The sequence below is a fragment of the Protopterus annectens genome, chromosome 5.part0 (assembly GCF_019279795.1).
Source record: "Protopterus annectens isolate FY-2018-M chromosome 5.part0, PAN1.0, whole genome shotgun sequence".
Taxonomy (NCBI): Eukaryota; Metazoa; Chordata; order Ceratodontiformes; family Protopteridae; genus Protopterus; species Protopterus annectens.
Genome location: NC_056735.1, coordinates 1,370,170,289 through 1,370,194,756, shown reverse-complemented (window position 1 = coordinate 1,370,194,756; position 24,468 = coordinate 1,370,170,289). Strand labels below are relative to the sequence as shown.

Below are 24,468 nucleotides of genomic sequence, written 5' to 3'. Positions count from 1 at the left end.
TTACATACAGAACAAGATGAAAGTACACTCTCAATGTCTTTTGACATAGAATGCCAAAATACTAGTCCTCTCACCCTTCTTTTGGTAGAATCAGTTCCTGGGTCGCCATGATGCAAGGTGGTAATATACTCTTGTTGGAAGGACTTTGGAACAGTTACTTTTGGACCTTTCATGATAATACCATTATCAAACAAAATCTCATCTCTGTAAGGAAAATATGGTTGCAGGTCTACTGGTAAACAAGATTGCCTTGACGGCCATCCTTGACTGATAAAGTGGCTGAGCTTCTGAAGGCTTAGCTCTGTGGCTGTATGAATTCTAAGCTCATCAAGACATGTGGAAGAAAAATTTCTCACTTCCATGACTTCAAAATTGTTGTTCAGTGGTATCTCTGGGCGATCTGGGTAAATTATCTGCAAGATAAAAAAGTTTGCCTTTTGTATAGACAAGACTGAAATGATACTTTTGTAATTTATGCAATGCATTGCAATCTGGCTGAAGATGTATACATAGGCTTTCTCAAAATAGTGTCTAGGGTTTGGTGATTTGTTTCACTCTGGATAGGTCTACCATAAATATAATCATGGAACCTTGAACATGCAAACACAATTGCCAAGAGTTCTTTCTCCAGCTGCGCATTGTGCATTTCAGTTTGGGTTAGAGTTCTGGCCGCACAGGCTACTGGTTTACCCTCTTGAAGAATGACTCAGCAAGACCAAGCTTGTAAGCATCATAAGAAAGAGTAACTGGTTTGTGAATATCATAGTATCGGAGAGTTGGTGGAGTGGCAATTCTCTGTTTCAAGACATCAAATGCTCTTTAGTGTTATTCTAACCATGACCAAGATGCATCTTTGTGTGTCAGTTCTCTAAGCGGTGCTGAAAGTTGGCTCAAGTTTGGAATCAACTTGCCTAGGTAGTTAACTATGCCAAGAAAATGTTGTGGGGCTTGAACATTGCCTGGAGCTGGCATCTCAAGAACTGCTGTTTGCTTGGAAGGATCTGTTTGTAAGCCTGAACTAGTAAATAAATGACCAACATAAGTAACCTCTCATAGCCTGAATTTGCACTTCTGAGGATTCAGCTTAAGACTGACTTCATGTGCTCTTTCCAGAACTTTCTTGAGGTTCTGTCACACTCAGCTTCACCATTACCTCCTACTAGAATATCATCTACTATAATAGCGCATGGATACCCAGAAATAATTTGCTCCATTGCATGTTGGAAGACTTCACTGGCAGAATTTATCCCAAATGGCATTCTCAAAAATCTGTGCCTGCCAAAATGAGTACTGAAAGTGGTTAGCAATGAAGATTTTTGATCAAGCAAAATTTGCCAGAATTAACTCTTTGCATCTAAGACAGCAGAAACAGTGGCATTTGGCATAACAGCAGCGACTTCTTTTGCTGTATGCATTGGATGATGAGGTCTTTTCAGTGCTTTGTTCAAATCTCGTGGATCAATGCATATTATGATATCATCTGAGATTTTCTTATGAGCTGCCACCATGGAAGATACCCATTCAGTTGGTTCTTCTACTGGACAAATTACACCTTGCTGTACCATTTTATCTAACTCAGCCTTGACTATGTTCTGCATAGCTACTAGAATTTTTCGGGCTGGCCTGACAACTGGGCTGACTTCAGGGTCTAACTTCATGGAGTACACAACTGGCAGTTTGCCTAGTTTGTCTTCGAAAAGATCAGTGTAGGTAGAAAAGAATGGGTGAAATTAGAACAGTGGTCTTTTAAGCTTACATGATGGACTTCCTTATTAAATGAAAGTAGTTCCATTTTCAAACTGTCTCCGAGGCCTAATAATAACTGTACATGCCTTTTGATCACATAAAATTGCAAATCTTAGCTGTTCCCAGCAGAGTAACATGAACGCACTACTATTTACTACATTTTCACAGAATGCCCTTAATATAAAAACCATCATCATTAAAAATTGGTCCTTTTTATTGGACGATATTTCTTTGAAAGACATCTTGGGATTAACACCTAATGTCACCTTTAGGAAAGGGAGAAATTTAAAGAACATTTTGGAATTTAAACAGAAAAACACCTATAGACATTATTGTGGAATGGTCAAGTGTGGGGCTTGCAATATGTGTAAATACATTTGTGTTTCCGAATATTTTGAAATTAATGGATGTAAATTCTATTTAAAAGATAAATTTAATTGTAACAGCAAAAGTGTAGTCTATTTAGCCCCATGTAATCAATGCTCTGCATATTACATAAGGAAGACTGATAGAATGGTAAAATGTAGAATATATGAACACATACATGCTATATCAAAATTAAATTTAACAAACGCTTTGGCTAGGCATGTATCAGACTTCCCACATCATGAATTAAAATTTTTAGTGATAGAAAGAGTTTCGGAAAGTGAGAGAGGGGGACCTGTTTCTTTACATCTAGAGGAAAAGGAACTTATGTGGCAGCTTAGGCTGAATGCTTCTGTGTTTCCTGGACTTAATGACACAGTTTCTATTATGAGCCTGTTGAAACTGAAGGCATTATTTTGTTAGATGTCTGTAAATTATTTGTAGATAATTATGTATATATCAATTTAATCAGTACATATACATATATACATTTACATTATTTTAATACATTTTCATATATATTTATTCCTTATATATATATATACATTTTTATATTTTTGATGGACAGGATATGATGTCATGTATTTTTGTAAATATAAATGACTGTTTCCCTTTTGTTTGTATCTGATGAAGTTTATCTAATCAGCATAAACGAAAGCGCTAATCCTACAAAGTTTTGGTGTCCTGTGTCGTGGTGTTCAATTGTATTCATTGGCACTACTAAGCTTTCCGTCTGAATTTTTTCACCACCATAAGCAACAAGCTTTGCACACTTTGCCAAATCAAGCTGCTCACCAGCACATACTCTAGCAAATGTTTCTGCTGACATAACATTGCACTTTGAACCTGTGTCAACTTTGAGCTTTATGGGTTTCCATTTATCCTAACAGTACAAAATACTTCATTCTTTGCCCATAAATCTACTGCATTGACTGTTTCGCGAAGCACAGACACACAGTCAACATAAAAAAGTAGGTCATAGCTTTCTAACTGATCAGCTTGTTTCTTTGAATGTTCGCTTTTAATAAAATGTTCCTTACTTGATTTACAAAACCTTTTGAAATGATTCCACTTATTGCATTTGTGGCATTGCTGACCAAAAGATAAGCACTTTTCTAATTTAGGTTCATGATTTGCACCACAGTTACGATAGTTAAGTATGAAGCTAGGTGAGGGTACATGCTTAGAGTTTGCTGACTCACCCTTGTGCTTCACTGAGACTGTGCACACTCTGGAATTTGCTAGAAAGGTACGAGGTTTCCCAATGACTGTTGCAAGGCTATGTGCTTGGGCCTGTTTCTTTTAACCACATGCTGTATATGATCAACATGAGCACTAGCAGATACTGGAAGCATGCATTTCTTATTTGTAAGCATATTTGTGTGTTTTTCTGTAAGCTCATACATCTGATAACACTCAATGGCCTTATTCAAAGTTAAATCACTCTCACAAAGCAAAATCTTTCTCACAGCATCATCTTTAATACCACACAGAAGTCTGTCTAAATCAACTCATCCCTTAAATCACCAAATCTGCACCTTTTAGCTTTGTTTCTCAAGTCAGTTATATATGCTGCAAAAGTTTCCCCAGGCTTTTGATCCCTTGTGAAAAATAAGTGTATTTCCATTGTAATATTCATTTGGGGTTACACATCTCTCTAAATTTACATTTTAAGCACTCAGGGTATTCCCTTGACTCAGCCAGTACCACTATATGACGGTTTACCTTTTCCCTGCAAATACAGCAGATGCATACACAAGTGAACGCTCTCTTTCCATGTCTTCTGAACCAGCTAAATTAAACAGAATAAATGCACCTCCTGGTAGGATGAACAAACTCCATACAAACCAAACGTACATATGCTGAATAAAATCCAGTATGGAGTTTGAAACATAGTCAGTCTTTATTAAAATGAAAACGAATAGGTGAGCGCTCTTCATGGGTGAAATCCCTGCTTCATCAAACCTTAATACAGCATTTTTTTCTAAGTGTACCTTATATAAAATGTTTAAAACTGCAAAAAACAATGACAGTGAGTCGTGATGAACTACACTTCTACAAGTCTACAAAACAGTAATGACATTGTTATAAAGTCCGTTGACAAAGGCGGACCAACAGTAATTATGAACACTGTTTATTATATTGACAAAATGTATGAGATGTTAGGAGATCGCACCACATAACAGTGTCGTGGACATGTTGACACTGCACCACATGAAAACACGTGTAGATAGTATCTTATTAAATTTGTACAATAGTCAACTCATTACTAATGATATATTCAGATATTGTCAGGTTGAACATTCTAAGATTTCCTATATATAGGGAATTCCAAAAATCCATAAGCATCCTATGCAACCCCCCCTCCCCAAGAAGTATAGTGTCTGGTGAGGGTTGGTTAACCAAACCTTTTTCTATTATATTGGAGAAGAATTTATGTCCTATTGTTTCTGTAAACAAAAACATTCTTGATGACACCAGAAGGTTTCTGTCAGATCTCTGAGTTCATCTCCACATGTAATAAGGTTAATAGCATTTAGTTTGTTACAATGGATGTGTGTTTACTATTCACTAAAATTCCCAATGAGCAGGGCATCATGGCTCTGAGTGAATATCTTGTTATGCATAGTGAATATCAAGAAGATGATTTAACAATTATTACTACCTTCATGTCTGTGGTATTAATTAACAATATGTTTGTGTTTAATGGGAGGTATTACCTTCAGCTTGATGGCGTAGCTATGGGCACTGCTTGTGCCAATAGCTACCCCACATATTTATGGCAGCTTGGGAAACCAAACATATATTAAGCAATGAGTTATATACCAAGCTTATTGCATTCTACCATCGTTTTGTGGACGACATCTTTTTTGTATGGGCTGGAGATGCTGATGTTTTTCAACAGTTTTCTGAGTATATTCAAAATATTCATGTAGTTTTGAAGTTTGGCATAAAAAACGATCCACATAGGATAGATTTTTTTGGATGTTAGAATTAATAAGGATGAAATGGATAATGCTACCAATGGAATTTTTAGGAAGCCTTGTACATGCAATAAGTTGCTTCACCTAACAGTATGCACCCTCCCCATGTGTTTCCCAATGTAGTGAGAGGGCAAGCCATTCGAGCATCCAGGCTTAATGTCACAGATAAAAAATTTGAGGATGAATTAAAGGAGCTCAGCCATAGAGTTACATCTAGATGTTATAAACAATCATACATCAGTCCTATTTTGGAAGATGTAAAACATGATAGAGATGAAAAGTTTTGTCCTTTTTATTCTAGTAATAGGGATGGATGTTCGGATAGACAGTCCACTAAGTTGGAGAAACAGGATTTGAAGTACTCCATCTATTACAGCAATGATAATAAATATATTAGAGAGATTATCAGTACATACTGGCAGATTCTCACAATAGATAATAGGATTAGTAATATAGTAGGTATGCAGACAAATTTGAGATATAAGAACAGGAAAAATATTAACAGAATGTTATGTGATAGTAGGAATTATGACCAGAAAACTAATAAGATTGGTGTTGGTGAATTTTTACAAAGCCTTGTAAAGCTTGAAGTTACTGTTTATATATTAATAATAGTGGACATTTTGTCCACCCAGTGACTGCTAAGTAGTTAAAATTTTATGTGCATGCAGATTGTAACAGCATTAATATAGTATATTTAGCTCAGTGCAAAGTTTGCCAAGTCTTCTATGTTGGAAAGACCAATAGAAAGATCGTATCAGAGAACATCTTTACAGTATTACTACGCATAATGTGAATAATGTACTAGCTAACAGGTCTTCTGAGCATCAGTTCAGTTTTATGGTCATAAAAATGATCAAGGACAGTGAACGCAAGGGAGATCTGTCTGATTATACAAAAGCTCAAGAAATAAAATGGATTATTAGACTCAGGGTGGATGGCAAAATGGGTCTGAATGGACATTTCCCACTCAAGCCTGTTTTAAAAGGTAGGCCATTATTTAAATAAAAATAAAAATGTGTGGATACATCAATGTTTTAAGATCCACACATTTACATCACACACACACACACACACACACACACACACACACACACACACACACACACACACACACACACACACACACCTTTTTACATGGATAGCCACATGCACATTAATGTTTTATTCAGATGATTTTTATGCATATCTTAATATTTTGTTCTTATTGCTGTAGTATGAGGTAGCTCAGTTGGTAGAGTATTAGACTCTCATTTTGAGGGTCCAGGGTTCGAGCCCTTTCTTGGGTGTTGGTACATATATATATTTTGTCTCCCCTTTTTGGGATGATGTTACCTTTTTAAGAAGTGTAGTTCACTATGACCCTTTTAAGAAGTTAAGCAATTGAATGATGTAATGTGTTTTAATCACTGTCATTGCTTTTTGCAGTTTTAAAAGGTTTATAGGTTCATAGGTTCATACTAGGCTATCTGCCCTAGGGCATTTATAAGCCTAGCCAGAGTGTGTTTGGCTTTCGCCACCCATTTTAAATGAATTTTGCTATGCCCTTTTTCGAGGTTAGTATACTGTGCCTCTGTATAACAGTGACACAGAAGTGATACTCGGGGAAAACTTATGGTCTCCCATCCACTCATCAATATTCCTCTTGAAGAGAGTCAATGAGGGACTCTGCCTAACCTAGACTGGGATTTTATTCCAGAGTGAAGGGAGCCTCTGGGTTATGAATCTGTCCCTCCAGCATGTCCTATTTATTTCAGTGCTGAGGTTCAAGTCTCTCGAGTGTGTAGCTCGATGGGATTTGGATTTTCTGAGGTGCAGCATGTCCATTAATTCCGGGTTGGACATAGCTTTATACGTCAGGCACAGATCACCTCTGAGCAGGCAGTATGCCACTGAGTAGAGCTGGAGTTTCTTTAACCGGGCAGCAAATGGCATCTGTTTGAGCCCTTTGATCCTCTTGGTGAGGTACTTTTGGGGTCTTTCCAGTTGCTGCAGGTGTCTGGTAAGGTACATCCCAAAAGGGACATATTGTACTCAATTATGGGCCTGATGAGGGATGAGTAAAAAGGCATGATGACCTCCCCTGATCTAGATGTGAATCCCTTCATGATTAGGTAGGCTATATAAAATGTTTTTCTAACCACTTTGGCCACGTGGTTGTCAAATGAGAGATTGCAATCAACTTGGGTCCCCAGGTCCCTAATTACTTCTTCCGTACTTAATGGATTACCACCTATGTGGTAATTTGTGGGCACTTTGTTTTTGCCAAAGGGGATGACTATACACTTTTTGGCATTTAGCTTGAGGCCATGGCTCTGGCACCAGCTGTCTGTTTCTATGAGGCCCTTTTGGAGGATGCTTGTGTCGGCTGGAGAGTCTATTATGGTGCCCAGTTTGCAGTCATCTGTGAACTTGGTCAGCCACAGTCCTTCCATGTTAGCCTGTACCTCCGAGAAATATATACCGAACAAGAGAGGTCCCAGGACTGAGCCTTGTGGGAGCAAACTTGTAACTGGTTTGGAGTCTGACATGGCTCCAGCAATTCTAACCATGTGGGTTCTATCCTTGAGCCAGTTTGCAACCCATCTAGTGACATAGGGGTTTATATTTAAGCTGGTGAGCTTATCTATAATGCCCGAGTGGGGTATTGTATCGAAGGCTTTTGCAAGGTCCAGGTAGGCTGTGTGGACCACCTTCCCCTTGTCCATGGCCTTGGTGACTATTTCAAAGAAATCGACCAGGTTTAAGAGGCAGGATCTGCCCTTAACAAAGCTGAACTGGGTAGGATCCAGTGTCTGTAGGTCCCCAATATCTTTATTTATGAGGTCCATGATGATCCTTTCCATAGCTTTGCAGACCAAGCTAGTCAAGCTTATGGGGCGATAGTTTCCAGGATCTGTTGAGGCACCACCTTTGTGGAGAGGGGCCACTGTTGCTGTACGCCACTCTTTGGGTACATATCCTGTAGTAAGGCTGAGATTGGACAGTAGTTTTATGTTTGGGTTTAGTTCTTCTTGGAGTTCATGTAGGACGCAGCCCGGGACACTGTCTGGTCCCACTGATGCTGTGCATTTTGCTTTGGAGAGGGCGGCTCTTACCTGAGCATCTGAGATGTCAGGGGGCAGCACTCTGCTGTGATAGATATTTGCCCTTTTGTTGGGGAAGGGGGGGAGAAGTTTGGGCTGAACCTGTCAGCTAGGATGTTGGCAATGTCTGTGCATTCGGTGTATTTTTTGTCATTTTGGACTAATTCTGAGCATATCTGGGAATTCCCACCCAGGTTCCTAACATAACTAAAGAAAGCCTTGTGATTATCCTTAGTGCCCTGTGCAATTTTTCTCTCAAAGCTGGCCTTAGACGATTTTATGAGTGCCCGTAGTTTTTTGCTAATACTGATCAGAGATGCCTTCCCTTTTCGGGATTTTGCTCTATCATGTAGTAGCTTCCTCCTTCTATTGTATAGTTTGTTTATGGCTGGGGCCCACCAGACAGAACCCCTAACTTTGGAGGATTGGGTCTTGGTTTTATTTGGGATTGCATGATCCATGCATTCCTGAAGGTGTTCACAGAATGCGTTTATAAAGGATTCTGCGGTCTGGGCCGTATTTTCCACAGGCCTGGGGGCTTTGAAGGATTCCACCTCGGTTTTGAGGAGTGTGAAATTTGCTTTAGAGAAGTGTTTCACTGTAGTTTTCTGGGCAGGGGCTGGGGTTGGGATGTGAATATCTAGTGAGATTAGTTTATGGTCTGATCTTACCAGTGAGGGATACACTTCTGGTCTGGAGCATAGAGTCCCCATGTTGGTGATGATCAGGTCCAGTATGTTTTCCCCTCTTGTGGGAGTGGCAACAAGTTGTTCCATAGCATTTGAGTTTATAAATTCTAGGAACCTTTGGGCTAGGGTGTTGGAGCTAGAGTAATGCTCCCAGTCTATGTTAGGGTAGTTGAAGTCACCCAATATAATGGTGTTTGGAGAGACCTTCATATTTTCCAGTATTCTCAGGAAGGCCGAGTGGGGTTACTGGGTTTGGGAGGGTGGTCTGTAGCAGGCTATAAACTGGAAGGCAGTTTTACCCACTGTTAGTTGCACATGGATAGTCTCTGATGCTTCGTGCTGTGCCACCAACCCAGAGGTGTGGGTATCTTTGACGAATATTGATACTCCCCCTCCTTTTGTGGTTCGGTCCAAGTTTTGGGGCCGAAAAACATGGTATGAGGTATAACCTGGTAGTGCTGGGGTGCTCTCGGGAGTCTTGAACCAGGTTTCTGTTACTGCACAGATATCGATGTTCTCCATGCTAAGGAGAGTTTCAAGTGCGTGCATCTTGAGGTTTAGACTTGTGGCGTTGAGTAGCATTACTCTTAGTTTTTTATCTCTTGTGATACCTATGGAGGTGGGTTTGTCTTTTGAGCCTTGCCTAAAAAAGACACTATGGGGGTGGCAAGAGCCTTTGCCAATATCTGAAAACCCAGGGGTGACAAGTGCAAGCCGTCCCTAGCGAAGCATTGTGGCTTGTCGAGCATGTCATCCCAAGCAGACAGGCATTGGATCCCCTTTGAATGACACCAATACTTAAGCCAATTATTGAAATTGATCATCTTGTCTTCATATTGTGGCATCATTCTTGGTGAGGGTAAGATGCTACTCAAGGTCAGGGTCATACCGGCCTGGGCTACATGCTCAGACAGCTCCTCTATGTCTCTTTACATGTAGTCCAGGGAGGTACATCTCAGGTCATTCACACCAGCATGGACAATGACTGAGTCATATTTGTACTTGCCTTGGAGTGACCTGAGTGCTTGTGTTATGTGGCGGATCCTAGCGCCCGACAGGCAGCTCACCGTGACCTTCTCCTTGTTCAGCCTGGTGAGCGGGACGTCAGTGTGCCTGACGATAGAGTCACCTATAACAAGTGTATCAGGTGCGTTGTTTAGTCTTAAGGGCTGTGACTGTTCGGCACACTGGCTTTGTGAGCTATGTGTTGCATGTGTTTTGTTTTGGGGTAGCGGTTGCTTGGGTGTCTGCTTTGGAGGTCTCTGCTGCTTAGGCAGATTTTTATTTAGAGCCTCCGAGTATGTTCTTGTGTGTTTATGTGTTTGGTTTGCTGTCGTGGTAGGTCTATGTGAGACTGGAATTGTAGTGAGTGTGGTTTCCTTCTCCTCCTGACTGGTTACGCCAGTACTGAGTTGAGAGAGCTTAGCCTCCAGTTTGGCTATATGGTTGCATCTCTCACATGTGTTGGAATTTGTTGGGAGGAGGAGAGGGTTGTCTGTGTACATGAGGCAGTTGTAACATTGCCTCAAGATTCCCAGATTCACCAGCTGGACCGGAGAGGAGATTGACAACTGACCTTTGGACATGCTAGAATAGTACTGGGAATTCCTTTATAATTGAAAAAAAGTGCCAGTGGGGAACAAAGTACTCAAGGGGAGTTTGTGAGGGTGTAGTGCTTTTAATTTTTTAGTGCTGACTTATATAATTGCTTTAGTGAGCAAGTGCCAGGCTTTAGAGTGGGAATAGGGTGTTTATTATGAGAACTAGATCAGTTCTAAGGGAAAAAGTGAAGAGCAGACTTTGTGGAGCCGAGAATGGTTTAAACCCAATTAAGCGGCGCTGCCCAATGCTGCGCTATGCGCAAAATCGCGCAAAGCCGCGCTAAAGCGGGTGTTATACAGGGGGACTTGAAAGAGCTAGAAATTGGCCCAAAACGGCCAACAGACTACCAGATTCTTGTGCTGGGAACACTCCTCCAGGGATAGATAGGCTGCTCCAAGCTCCCCACTGCCACTGGTGAACAAAGAAGCCTCCCTTTATCTAAGAAAGGAAATGGGCAACACAGGAACTTTCCAAAAGTCCAGAATACAGCAAAGCCTGTATTTGGACTACTCTAGGTCAGGAAAGACGGGAAACAAGGATAATTTTTTTTTTTGCAACAAACAGTAGGAAAATGCAATAAATATGTAACACAGGCTAGCGCACTTGAGTGTGTAGCCTCAACAGGTAAAAGCAACAAACAGGACAAACTTTAAAAGTGCAGGTGCAAAAACAACTTTAAACAGTTTAAAACAGTTCAAGAAGCAGAAATACTTGCAGTTCAGCTAGATCGGACAGTCGCCCAGGTAGTAGCAGGGAAAACAAACACTTTTATCAGGTTAGCAGTCGCGCTTTTTATATATGATACACTCAGGAAAAACTGCTGTATTAAGGTCTGATGAAGTGGGGATTTCACCCATGAAAGCGCTCACCTATTTAATTTTATTTTAATAAAGACTGACTGTGTTTCAAACTCCGTACTGGATTTTTTCAACGCATAAACAGAATAAATGCCTTTGTACGGTCTTCTTTATCAGAAAATGCAGCTTGTATGAAAATATACTCCTGCTCAAACACTCTCCAGTTCTCTGCAACATTATTATCAAATATACGTGGAGTTGATTTTCAAAATCCATCTGCCATGCCAACAAAGTATGCCCAAACACACTGAAAAAATATGGCCCTTGTAATTAAGCATGAACATGCACACGCAGCCAGTACTTGTAAGAACATTCAAATGCACAATAAACTCTTCAAAATAAATATGCTTTGACATGGTTGTATTTTGTGAAATAACTGTACTGTAATACTGCACAAACATGCAATCTTTGTATACTTCAGATATCTTGGATAGATTTAGTTAAACTTCAAATATCTTGGATAGCTTTAGTTAATGGGAAAACATATGTGCTATGAGCTACTTTGAAAAAAAATGCGGTCATGTTCCTCATTTTATACATTTTAATGGGATTCGGACTTTATTTAAAACATTTTCCATAGTTATTTGAATATTTTTTTCAATATGTCGCAGTTTCAGACATTTTGTTTACTTAGAAATTCATTTAGAGCATTCTGAGTGCTACATTTTGTATTTTGGGAATAAGAAATCATTTAAGTAAAGTTTGATACCTGAAATATGTTTCTGATCTGTTTTTGCAATTTAAACGTGCAGTGGGGATGAACCATTCCTCTATATTCCAACACCATTAACTAAGAGCATTCTCGATCCTGAATCTGGATTTCTGTATCTCATTCTGACACCATGTCACTTGTTTCTCATTAAAAATGAACAGACGGGGTAGTTCGTTTATATGCTTTATCACAAAGTAACACATCAGGATGGATATTAGCAGTACAAAATATAAACAAACCGATTAAGTGACAGACTACACAGACATACATGCTTACATCTCAACAGCTAACTACAAATTGGCAGTCAGACTCGCACATGCTCAGTATTTATACACTTGTTCAAACACCTAGAAAGCTTCTTAAAGGTATACATACATGCTGATCTACACCGTCAACCATAACTCCCCCAACTATCACTAGGGAACAGGTCCTCAATGCATTCTCTAATGCCAAGAACACTGCATCAATGGGCCCCTAATAATATTCCAGGATGCTTCCTAAATAGCATGAAACATTGCCCCAGACAGGCTTTGTGCCAAGCAAATGGAGGACTATAACAGTTATTTCTGTGCACAAGGGCAGGGCATCTACAGACTCAGGTAACTACAGATCCATAAGTCTGATACATCTCATATGCAAAAACATGGAAAGACTTATTATGGAAATGATAAACAATGATAGAAAATATTCAGGCACTGTGTCCAATCCATTTTATCATTAACAGCAAGTTATACCTACTTAGTCTGGTGGACTTCTTCGAGAAGGTCACTAAACCAATGGACAACAGGAAAGTTGTGCATACTGCCTACCATGACCTGGCCAAAACATTCAAAACAATGCCCCCCCATCAAGGAGGATTACAATTGCAAAATTAAGTATAAATCCCTGTGTCTCCCACTGGATAGTCAGATATGATCCAAGATATTAGAACAGGGGAGTCTATCTCCACAAAGGGGCCATTCCCTCAAGGCTTGGTGCTGTGGCCTCTTACTCTTCTGAAGTCAAGTCCAACATCAAGGGCCTCTGGATGACCAAGTCTGCAAATGACTGCAAGTTAGGCGTAGTAACAGAATCCTCCAAAGACACAAATACCTTGCAAGAAGCCTTGACACAGACTAATAACTAGTGCCAGAACCATGGTCTAAAACTCATTGCCCAGAACTGCATAATAGGATCCTTTGGGAGGACATCTATCAATGGAAACTACCACACTGATAATACCCCCCAAGAGTAGATGCAGTGGTCAGGGATTTGTGAGCATGTGTAGACAGTAATCTGGCCTTTGACAATCATGTACCTATGGAAGTAAGGAAATCATTCTATGTTGTGCAACTTTATAAGCAACGGTATGTCATCTAGTTCCAATGATGTCATTGTTCCACTGTACTTGGCCTGCATCAGACCAGTCATTGAGTACAGTACCTCCTTTGGTAAGTACCTGACCAGGGATATGCAACTAGAGCATCCAGAGAGGGTCCACACAAAAAGAATACAGGGTGAAAAACAACATATCCTATGCAGAGCACCTCAAAGCCCTATCCCTGTTCTCAAGTCTCCTACAGACTGCTGAGAGGCGATCTATTCCTGGCCAACAAAGCATCCTCTAATCGCATTTTAATGGATATGTTGCACATCCACAAAAGCATACTGCATCAGAATTACACAATCTAGGGACATAACATAAATAGGGCATCTTGGAGGGACAGGTATGTGTCTCATAGACTACATCTTCTCTGAAACAGGCTTCTTGTGAAGCAGAGTTTTCCCCTAACACAATTCAAGAAAAACTTGTATCAGCAGATGGGGATATGGAAATGTATCCCTAGTCTGGTACCTATGTCTCTAGTAGGCAAAGGGAACCAGTAAATGCTTTAGCACCCATGCCCAGATCTACATTTATCACTTAAAATAACCCTAGGGTATCAAAACTTGTCAGATACATTTGGGAAGTATGGTTAGGCTTAAAAAGACCCCTGGTGTCATTACCCTAGTAATGACATATGAACCTATGAACCTATTCTTCACAAATTCATAGATTCATAGACTGTTACTTAGGCTAACAACCTGGGGTCTTTCTAAGTCTAGTCAAGTTTTCCTGAAAGAATAATGATGTCCTGTATCCAAACAGGACATTGAGGGCCAGGCATTTATAAGCTACCTCTGTCCATGACAGACCTGGGTGCCAGGCCCGGTGAAAATTTCCTATTCCACATCCATTTGAGTTACTGAATAGACACATGGCACACTGGTCAGCAATACTAAAGTTTTAGTATATTTCTTAATCAACATATGTAATTCTTAATTTATTATAGATTTTCTTTTTAGAGCATGTGGATATTGCACATATACAGTAATAACATAGTAGTTATGGCATGAAGAATGTAATACATTACAGAATGTGTCACACGCTCATTCAGTATGCAGTAATTCCAGCAAAGCTTCCAGTAAAAGTGTATCCTGTATCTTGGGTGCCCACTGAAAGCCTGAGGACATTAAATATGAAACTGTGAAACACTAAGAGTGATTAAGAGAATATATAAAAACTCTGAAACTGCAGTTTCTCATATTACTCATCCTTCTCTGAGGTACAGCTATCTAGGAGTGACCATATGCAAGTAACAGGAGTGTGGGGGTGTAGCCCCTAACATCGGAGGAGTCAGGGTGTAAGACCCCTGTAAAAAAAATCTTAAAGGCCTAACAGCCAATTTTGGTATTTGTTTTTTATAATGAGTCACAATTAAATTTAAAGTATAATTTCTTGAGTGTTGCATGGTGATGTCACACTTAAGAAGCAAAAATGAATGATGTCAAAGTCTAATATTTGGCTGGTGCTGTGTATACTGAATGCTCTTTGTGCTAAATCAGTTAGAAAAATTAGGTTATATTAAAGGGAAATCCAAATCAGCTATACATGATGACCAGGCAGCACCCATCTCTTGCCAGTCATTGCCAGTCATTACCTGTCTGGGATAAGAAGTCATTACTCACGACAGAAAGAAAGGATTGCTCAAGTAAGGCACTAGAAGGGTAGAAAGCCAAATTAGCATGGGTTAATAAAAAAAAATAAATAAATAAATAAATTCATATAAATGTAAAATACCTGTTGGTGTATCCAGCGGTAATTTTTTAATGTTTTCTTCCAATAAATTAGTTGCTGGGACACCCAATACATTAATTTCTGGGACATCTATGCCAGCCACTTGCGTAAGGAATATGTTCCTGTATTTGAGACATATATTATGAATTGCATTGCTTATACCATCTCTTTACTATAAATAATATTTTAAAACTTTAGATGATTGTATTATATATATGTATATAGTGATATGCAACATTGTAATCATTGTCATTTTGTTCTTTAATAAGTAACCACATATTCATTCCACTTCTCTTACTCTTTCTTATGTAGCCATTTAACAAATTTAAAAAGACACACCAAAAAATCACATGATACAATTAAGCCAATAAAATATATACAATGCATTTGTCCTACAGAACAGCAATTCACTTTAAGCAGTTAGTAAAAATCCTCATATTTAACCAAACAGTAAGTACATATTAAATTACATAAAAAGTATAAAACAATTATACATACTAAAAAGTAACCAAACATAGTTTTAAAATACAAGCCAAGGAAACCATTTAATTCAGTCTGGGGAATTTATAAGTATTTAAAACAATTTGCCAGTACAACTCCCTCTTTTCTAACAATTCATTTCACAGCCCCCCCCCCCCTCGGATTTTTTTTAACCTTCTCCACAGCAAAAAATCAAAACCGATGAGATGGAAACAGTACATGTTTAAATAAAACACTTGTATTTTTACATTTAGGGAGTTTTTATTTCTGATGAAGTTCCTGTTTAGGGATGAAGGCTCTACACTGTATATGAATTAAAGCATTTTCTGGGCCAACCTATGTTTGCCTACGGGGTGTATTTTTCTTCTTGAAGTTTGTCATTTCACCCTATGGAGTTTTTTTCTGTGTGTTTTGGGTTATTTCCCATGCAGGTCAAACTTCAGTATGAATTCTTGCTGCCTTGCACATACTAGATGGCAAACAGCTCATGTATAAAAGGCTAAATAGCATAGAAGTTCTGAGTTATTCAGTACTTCATCAATGGGAAGACTGACATCTAGTGCTATGTATGATTAGAATTGTGTGCACTTGCTGCTGCCACCTAACCTTGCTGTGGAGAAGGATGCCCCTGTGATAATTGATATATATTATTTACCTGTAGCAATTATTTCTTCTGGGCTATACTGCTTCAACAGCAATACATTTGCATGCAGATCATCCTTGCTATAAAGGAAGAAAAAGTGGTCATAAAGGAAATAAAGCTAGTTTTAACCTTTAGAATTTCTTTAATTTTCTCCATAAGGCACTGTTGCCAAGACCAAATTGTGAGGATGATTCCAGCATTCACACACACACACACACACACACACACACACACACACACACACACACACACACACACACACACATCCTCTAACTAGCTAGAGGCTGTAGTAATTTCTAAAATAATCTAAAATTATACTTTTGCCCAGGACAGATAACAGGACAAAAGGACGTTTTATGCTTTGGAGAAAAAATATTAAAAGGTATATACAACTTTTAAACTGGTATCACAATGAAGAGAAACTTCTACAGTCAAAAAAAAAAAAAAAAATCACATCATACAATTCGATTAATAAAACACAAACAATCCATTTGGCCTACAGAACAGCAATTCACTTTAACCTGTTATTACAAAAAAAAAAAAATGGCAACGATTACAGGTGAGACTTTATTCTGCATGAATGTAAGAGCTGTTTCTATTGGAAGAAAGAATGAATAATTGCTGGAAGGTTGTACATGATGCAGTCAGGAAGCTTCTGAACTCTAAGTTAAGGCTGTAAAAGAGCCAGTTGTAGGTTTCAACAACAGGTTCCAGGGGAAAATGATAATAAACTAAAATATTTATAATGGGCTGGAAGTAAGGTAAAGTTAATACCGCAAAAGACTTTGGTGTGCAACATCTGTTAAGTCTACTGTTAATGAATCTGCCTGTATTAGTATTCCAGTAGTCTAGTAACTCAAAAGTTAGGCTTCAGTATTCTTTCAGTCAGAGACAGATAGGTTAGTTGCACAGCTAGAGGTTTCTTTTTAAATACTCTATTGGAACTATTAATTATTTTTCTGTTTTATCTGAAAATACATTTGTCTCTGCATACTTAATTTGTATCAGCACTAACTTCTTTTTCTTCTAAATAACATTTTATTTATTCAGGATCTGATGGCTGACATGTATGCATTATTTGTTTTATAAGGACAGGAGAGGATATTATTTAGCAGTGAAGGTTGTCAAGCTCCTATACCTGCCTCCAATGCAGGCTGCCAGCACATTAGCAGTGGTGTATTTTTATACCTGTATTTCATTGCTAATCAAGTGTGGCATGGTGTCTTGGGTATCTATTTCAATATACAGGGTGGTGGCAGAGCCACTTTACAATCTTTGTGAAAATTGGAGAATTCTACCTTCCTTTACTGAGAATTGCGTGTGTGTGTGTGTGTGTGTGTGTGTGTGTGTGTGTGTGTATGCGCACGTGCATACACGTAAGAATAATAATTTACTTGAAATGCACTATCATGGATAACGGGCACTAAAGATAATAATGTTCACAGAAAGAGTGGTGGGAAAGGGGTTTAGAGTGCTAGGCCAAAGATGCAACTTGGTAAATGGTCAGTTGTAGTCCTAATTTGGGTGTATATGTGGGATCCCGAGCCCAGCACTACATATTCCCTCTATGCTCTTGAGGCTAGGTTATATTTACTGAATTGGGTAGTGAATTATTTAGTAAATCAGATTTGTGTGCATCATTTCTATATTAGCTGTGAGGTGCCAGTTGGGTAACTTGAGAGACCATATCTCTAGAGGTCATCAAACATATATGAGGGCAGTGGAGTGGATCCAGGGGCCACAGTCCTTGTCCTTCTCATATCTATCATTATTTTTATTGTCAATGGTGGAATTCAAACCTTATCTGTCTTGCAATCAATTACTCTTACAATCAAGGCCCCTTCAGAAAAATGACATATTAAAAACAAGTTGATTTCTTTGCTTTTGACTGAGTTGCTTTTCAGTCGGTCTGGTTTTTGATGGGCAGACATGTATCCCTGGCTTACCATTAGCTGTATCAGTAAAATCTGCCATTCTCTGATATTTTAATCATCTAGTATTAGTGTTAGGGCATTGTAAGCATAGATAATATTCATTTGAGCTTTACTAGTCAGTAATTTCAGAAATGTTGCACCAAGGAGGCCACCACCTTGCAGCAAGTTGAAATGTAATTACTGTTCAGTAACACTGTTATTTTTTAATTCATTTTGTAGGGGTCAACAACAGCACCTTTTGATAACTAAATACAGAGTTGATGTCTTTGCCTTAAGATTTCATTAGAGTACATTTCAAAGAGTTAGGGAGTCATGGTAGGCAGCTGCCATGTTAGCTGGGCGCTTCACCAAAATGTTTTAATCTGTATGTTGAGTGTAAGAATTTATTTTAATTGTCACAAACAGAATCACATGTTGACAATTTTGCATTTAACTAATTTAAACATTTATTTTATATTAATACTTCATGCAAAGTGTATGCCTCAGAATCTCATACTGATTATCTATTTTTGTTACAGTGGATATAAGCATCGTATAGTAACCCAAAGCAGAAAATTTTAAATTAACAGATGAGCATCAGAAAAGCTTTAAACATTTTATAAGCAGTAAACATGGTAGCATTTAATAATGCCAGAATGAAACAAAAACTGTATGGATTTCTCACAGAAATTACAAAGAGCCAACAGAATGTTGAAGTGGCAAGAAAAATGAAAATGTCATTGGAAAATCATATGATTAAAATTTAATACATCAGTGAAAGACATTCAGAAGTGCTATCATCAAGTACTGAAGAGAGAGTTAAACTCGCTCCCCTTTCATCTACCATCCATTCATCCACAACCTCTTTTTCCATTTTCGCACATGGGGTTGGGGTGTCACTTCAACAGTGACAATAATCTAGAGCCAGTGTATACACAGTCAGATGGCTAGCCCAGGAATAATTGTTCTACCATACCATGCACACACATCTGAGCACAGGGATGACATGCACACTCCAGAAAAACGACACCCCAGCCCCTTTTCACCCACCACACCTCCTGTTATTTAAATAAACTAACTCCAACATTAGAATGACAATCACAGATACCTGACTATTAAGGCTTGCATACATAATCCTGCATGAGTACAGGCATAGTCACATTGCTGGCATGCATGGAGTTCCATCATAAGAATACCACTGTCCTTCAGCCAGTGAGAAACTGGTACAGTTAAAAAAAAGTCTACTGATTACAGGTGAAGTTAAGAAGACATCCATCTATTATACTGCTGTAAAAAAGCTTAGAAAAAAATAGCAAGTTTTTATCACGAAGAAATACAAATTTGCCAGGAATTCTCTAAATGGTAAAGAACATAGATGCCATGTAAAGAACCATGTGCAAATCATTGGGGGGAGGGGTGTTCAGTTTTTACAATATTTTGAGTAACAACTTTTAGAAATCTATTCTAATTGTTCTCCAGAATACTTGCTACGTGAACAAAATAAAAAAGATGGTCTTTTACAATTTTCCCACATGCTGCTTTTGAGGTCCCGGAAACATTTATTTACATTGAGGTATCCATTTCACACAAACACACACACACACACACACACACACACACACACACACACACACACACACACACACACACACACACAGGTTTACTACTGAAATGGACTTTCTTTGTTTGCTTACATTAGCGAAAAATAACATTGGAACCATAATCTCTGCTCCTACACTTTGTCTACCATCAGTTCTGCAATGTCCTCATTGGACTTTATTCGAAATAGCTTTAGGTGATGTCAGTCACCCAGGCTATTCAGTGTAATTCACTGTTAGACTTTCATGGCAATGGTACAAGTTTTGAGGCACAGAACCCTCCGTTTAATGACACAAAACAGTACTGCAGATAGAATAGCTCCAAGGCACTCAAAAGTTCTTTTATGCAACACAACAAGAACCATCCAAAGTAACCACACCGCTTTCGCTTCTGTTCTTGGCTTTTTTTATTAGGTTGCTACTTCATTCAAAAATTAAAAAAAAACCACCAAACCAACCCTGCTCATGTGATTGATTGCATTGCAGATTTCAATTGATTAATTGATACAAAATATTTAAAAATACCTTAAAAAAACTAATTCTTTTTTTTTTTACATTAAAAAAAAAAATAAATTTACAAGTCTTTCTGTAGTTTACATATAAAAAAATAAATATATATATAACTGAACTTAAAAATATAACTAAACACACATTTTGTGAACCACAAACACATTTCCCTTTCTCACTTCTTCAGAACAATATACTAGAAACCCCTAACCTGTTTAATTTGTTAAAAAAATATAAAAAATATACTGGTTTGTTTTAGTTACAATTGAACAACATATTTAATGCTTTTGCATGATAGTTAAACCTTAGAAACTCAACATTAACCAGATTCAGAGAACCATTAATACAGTTACCCCTAAAATAACAGTATATAATGTGTTCAGTTGATCCCTGTTTCTTCTCTTCTTCTTAATGTCACCTAAACTTATCCCTTCATTTATGCCTCATTGTTTCCCAGTCTCCTCCTCTCAAGTCTTGTTTTACATTGTCCACTACAAAAACTTTAATGCCATGTGAACCTGTTCTTTGTTAATAAGATAGGAACATTGTTTGCATCTTTCAAATATTCCTTCAAATTGATGTTCCATAACTTATTAAATTCATCCTGTAATGGTGTCTAATTGACATTTTTAAAACTAGTATATTGTTTCACACAATAAGTTTACACAAAGTATTAAGTTATATTTTTTAGGTTTTGAAAGTTCAGTTATATATATATTTAATGAGCAGGGTTGGTTGGTTTTAAATTGAATGAGAAGTAGCACCTAATACACTGAAAAAGCCCTGTAGAAAACAGGCAAAAAGCGCTTTTTGTGGTTACTTGGATTTTTTTTGTGCAATAAGTGCATAAAAGAACTTTTTTAACCTTTCCTGCTCGCTGCCTCTGGTTTTCACAGTTTGAGCTCTTAATGGTACAAGTTTTTTTACTGCTTTGCATGTACCTCCCATGTGGGGGGCTGTGCCCCCACACCCCTGCACCCCCCATGTGGGGGGCAGACCCACCCACACCCCACACTCCTGCAGGTTATATATACCAACTCCAAGATCGTACTACAGTGAGGAAAAGGGTGCACTCTCCATTCACAATACTGAACTCAGACAACCAAATTACGCTTCACATTCATTATTGTGAATTTGTAGTAGTCTGGTTCGCATTGTGCCTTCCTGAAACTGTGCTTTCAGCCACATGCTGTACAATCCACTGCACTATAAGATTGCAATAGTAAACGTATATAGATATGTGGACATATTAATATATACATATATATATATATATATATATATATATATATATATATATATATATATATATATATATATATACACACACATATATATAATTTGAGAGGTGTGGGGGTGGGAGGAGTTGTTCACCTGCAAACAAAAACTTTAATAGAGTTCAGCATTTGCTATTCCCAGGTATTTTCAGACTGTTTCAGGGTTTGGACTTAACAGTTGTTTTGGTTTCCTGGTATGTACTACATGGGGAATATTACAGTATTCACTAATATTAATATTTCTGGATAGAGGATAAGTCCAGCAACTTGAATTCCAGTGGCAAAACAGGGGGTTCATATGTATTATTTTACAAACCTGATTCAGAGACTATGGAGCAACAATGCCATACAGTGAGACTGCTGTAAGCAGTCTGCTAAATGTCATAAATATAAGGGGAAACTGGAGTATGACCAAGAAACCACTGTAAAAAGCCAATAAATGGAGAAGACATGGCTACATGGCTACAAAGAAAGCAAACAGAGGTGCACCATATGAGTCAACCTCAAGCAAATAAGAGGTGCACCATACGAGTCAAACACCAGCAAACAGAGGTGCACCATATGAGTCAACCAGAAAGTGCTAAAGCATGTAAAAATGTCAGTTAATATGGACAAAGGGAAAGCACTAAGAGTAAAGCAGAAAGATATGAAATCTCTAATGACAGTTAGGACAATCTGCAGCAACAACAGTAAAAAATAAGTAAATTAATACTACTGTCACACAACTGCAAAGGGAATTAAGTTAACAAGAAATCCTGACCTATGAATTAACATGCAGAAGGGAATATCACATTTGAAGTATGGCATATAACAGGGATGCTATAAAGATGCACACACAAAAGCAAATGCAAATGAGAAACATTAAGAGCAGCAGATGTTTTTTGGTTTGTTTTTGCTCCAGGAAAAACTTTTGTTACAAACACGGACATGAACTGAATTCAAAAGGTACAGTTATTAAACTTACTGATTACATATTTATAACTGCAGCAACCTGGTGATTACTGAAATTATTGCTAGGTTATTGCAGAGGAGTTTTGAGTTTGTACAGTCAAAACTGATAGACTTTGGTGATTTGATTATTGAATTAAATGTTTTTACCTGTAAGCTTAATTTTGAGATCTACTTTGTTGGGAAAGAGGGGCAACAAGTGAAACCCAACATGATTACAATGTGGTTAACATTTATCTCACATCTCCATCCTAACATTTTGCTTTATTTGAAAATGTGTGAGTTAGACATTCCAATACTATTTACAGCAAAAGAAGGCAACAGACTTTACTAAAATTTAAATAATGAAGAAAGGAGGGTGTTACATGAGTTAAGCTACAATAAAGACTACAGGTTTATGAAACATAATAAAGGAGGTGAGATGGTGATTATCAATACTCTCGACTATTCAGGGAAGATGTTTATTTATGTCAGGATGAGCTTTACCAAACAATATCTATCAACAAAATCATTGCTACATATATCAGTGAACTGACTTGATGTTACCTGAAATATTTACAGAAAGGTAAATAGATGGAAATGACTTTTTAATTAAAAAAAAATCCAAGAATATCAATGGTTTATAAAAATATTCAAGAACCCCATTTTGTCCAATTATTTCTGTAGGAGGCTTGAAAACCAGAACCTATAGCTAACTTTATTGACCTTAAACTTAAAAACGTATATCTGCTGTTTCCGCAAGCCCTGAAGGACTCATGAGACTTCTTGGAAATAATTAGAGATCAAGAAAATTTCAGTTAAATGCTTGTTTTAACAAACTGATGCAAAGGATGTTACATGTATTCCTCATGAAACCAAACTTGAGGTTTGGTGAGAGTATAATGAAATCTGAAACTTTTAACAATTGTGATATTAATGTTCTTTGTACCCTGATGGAACTAACTCTAAAAAACAACTTTTTTATGTTTGAGGGAGATCTGTTTGGACAGGTCTGCACAATAACTATGGGGGCTGCCTTTGTCCCATGTTTTGCTAACCTAGCCCTATGTCACTGAGAAGAAAAAAGAAGTTATGTACTCACCATAACGTTCCATGTGAGTTGTTCTATCTTGCCTTCATTCATCACTGATGGGTTCGGAGCCGATCACTCGGCTCTGACACGGCCGTTAGCAAGTTCGAGGTTTACTAAAAGCTCAAGACCTAGCCCCTTATCCCATGATGCACTGCCTGGAATAACTCAGATCTTGTTTGCTGCGTGTACTACTTTTGTCAGATAATAATTATTCAACAAAAAATAAAAAGGAATGCATAACCAGGATGAAGCTAGATTCCAGATCAACTGTCAGTCAGGTGGGGGATGAAGGGAGGGACATGAGAATGAAGGCGAGATAGAACAACTCACATGGAACGTTATGGTGAGTACATAACTTCTTTATGTGAAGTTGTTCAATCTCGACATTCATTCATCACTGATGGGTAGCGTCCCTAGCACCTCAAATCTCGGGTGGCTCACGGAAGTACATTTCTCAGGACCGTGGACCCGAAAGAGGCCCTGTCCCTGGAGGCCTTATCCACTTTGTAAAGAGTGATGAAGGTATGAGGTTTAGACCAAGTGGTTGCCGCACAAATATTATTTGAAGGCACTTTGGCTTGAAAAGCAGCAGATGTAGATACTGCTCTGGTAGAATGAGCTTTAATCTTTTGAGACAAAGACATATAGGCAGCTGAATGAACAAAGGCAATACAATCTGATAACCATTTAGATAGAGTTGTTTTAGCCACTGGCCTACCTTTTCTAGTTTCTGAAAAGGATAAAAAGAGTTGGTCTGATTTCCCAACATCTTTAGTTCTGTGCAGATAAAATCTGAGCTGTCTGTAAACATTAAGTTTGTGTAGCATATACTCCATTTTGTTAGAATGGTTGGGAAAGAAGACTGGTAACTCAATGACTTGATTAATATTA

At 38.1% G+C, this 24,468-nt stretch overlaps 1 protein-coding gene across 1 annotated transcript in view; it reads right to left on the bottom strand.

The window, feature by feature from the left end:
• CCDC83 (coiled-coil domain containing 83) overlaps positions 1 to 24,468 on the bottom strand; it is a 1,061,671-nt gene that overhangs the window by 233,152 nt on the left and 804,051 nt on the right. Inside the window, exon 9 of the mRNA XM_044071188.1 lies at positions 15,143 to 15,261. Within this exon, the coding sequence (XP_043927123.1) occupies positions 15,143 to 15,261 (119 nt within the window). The remainder of the gene's footprint in view (positions 1 to 15,142; positions 15,262 to 24,468) is intronic.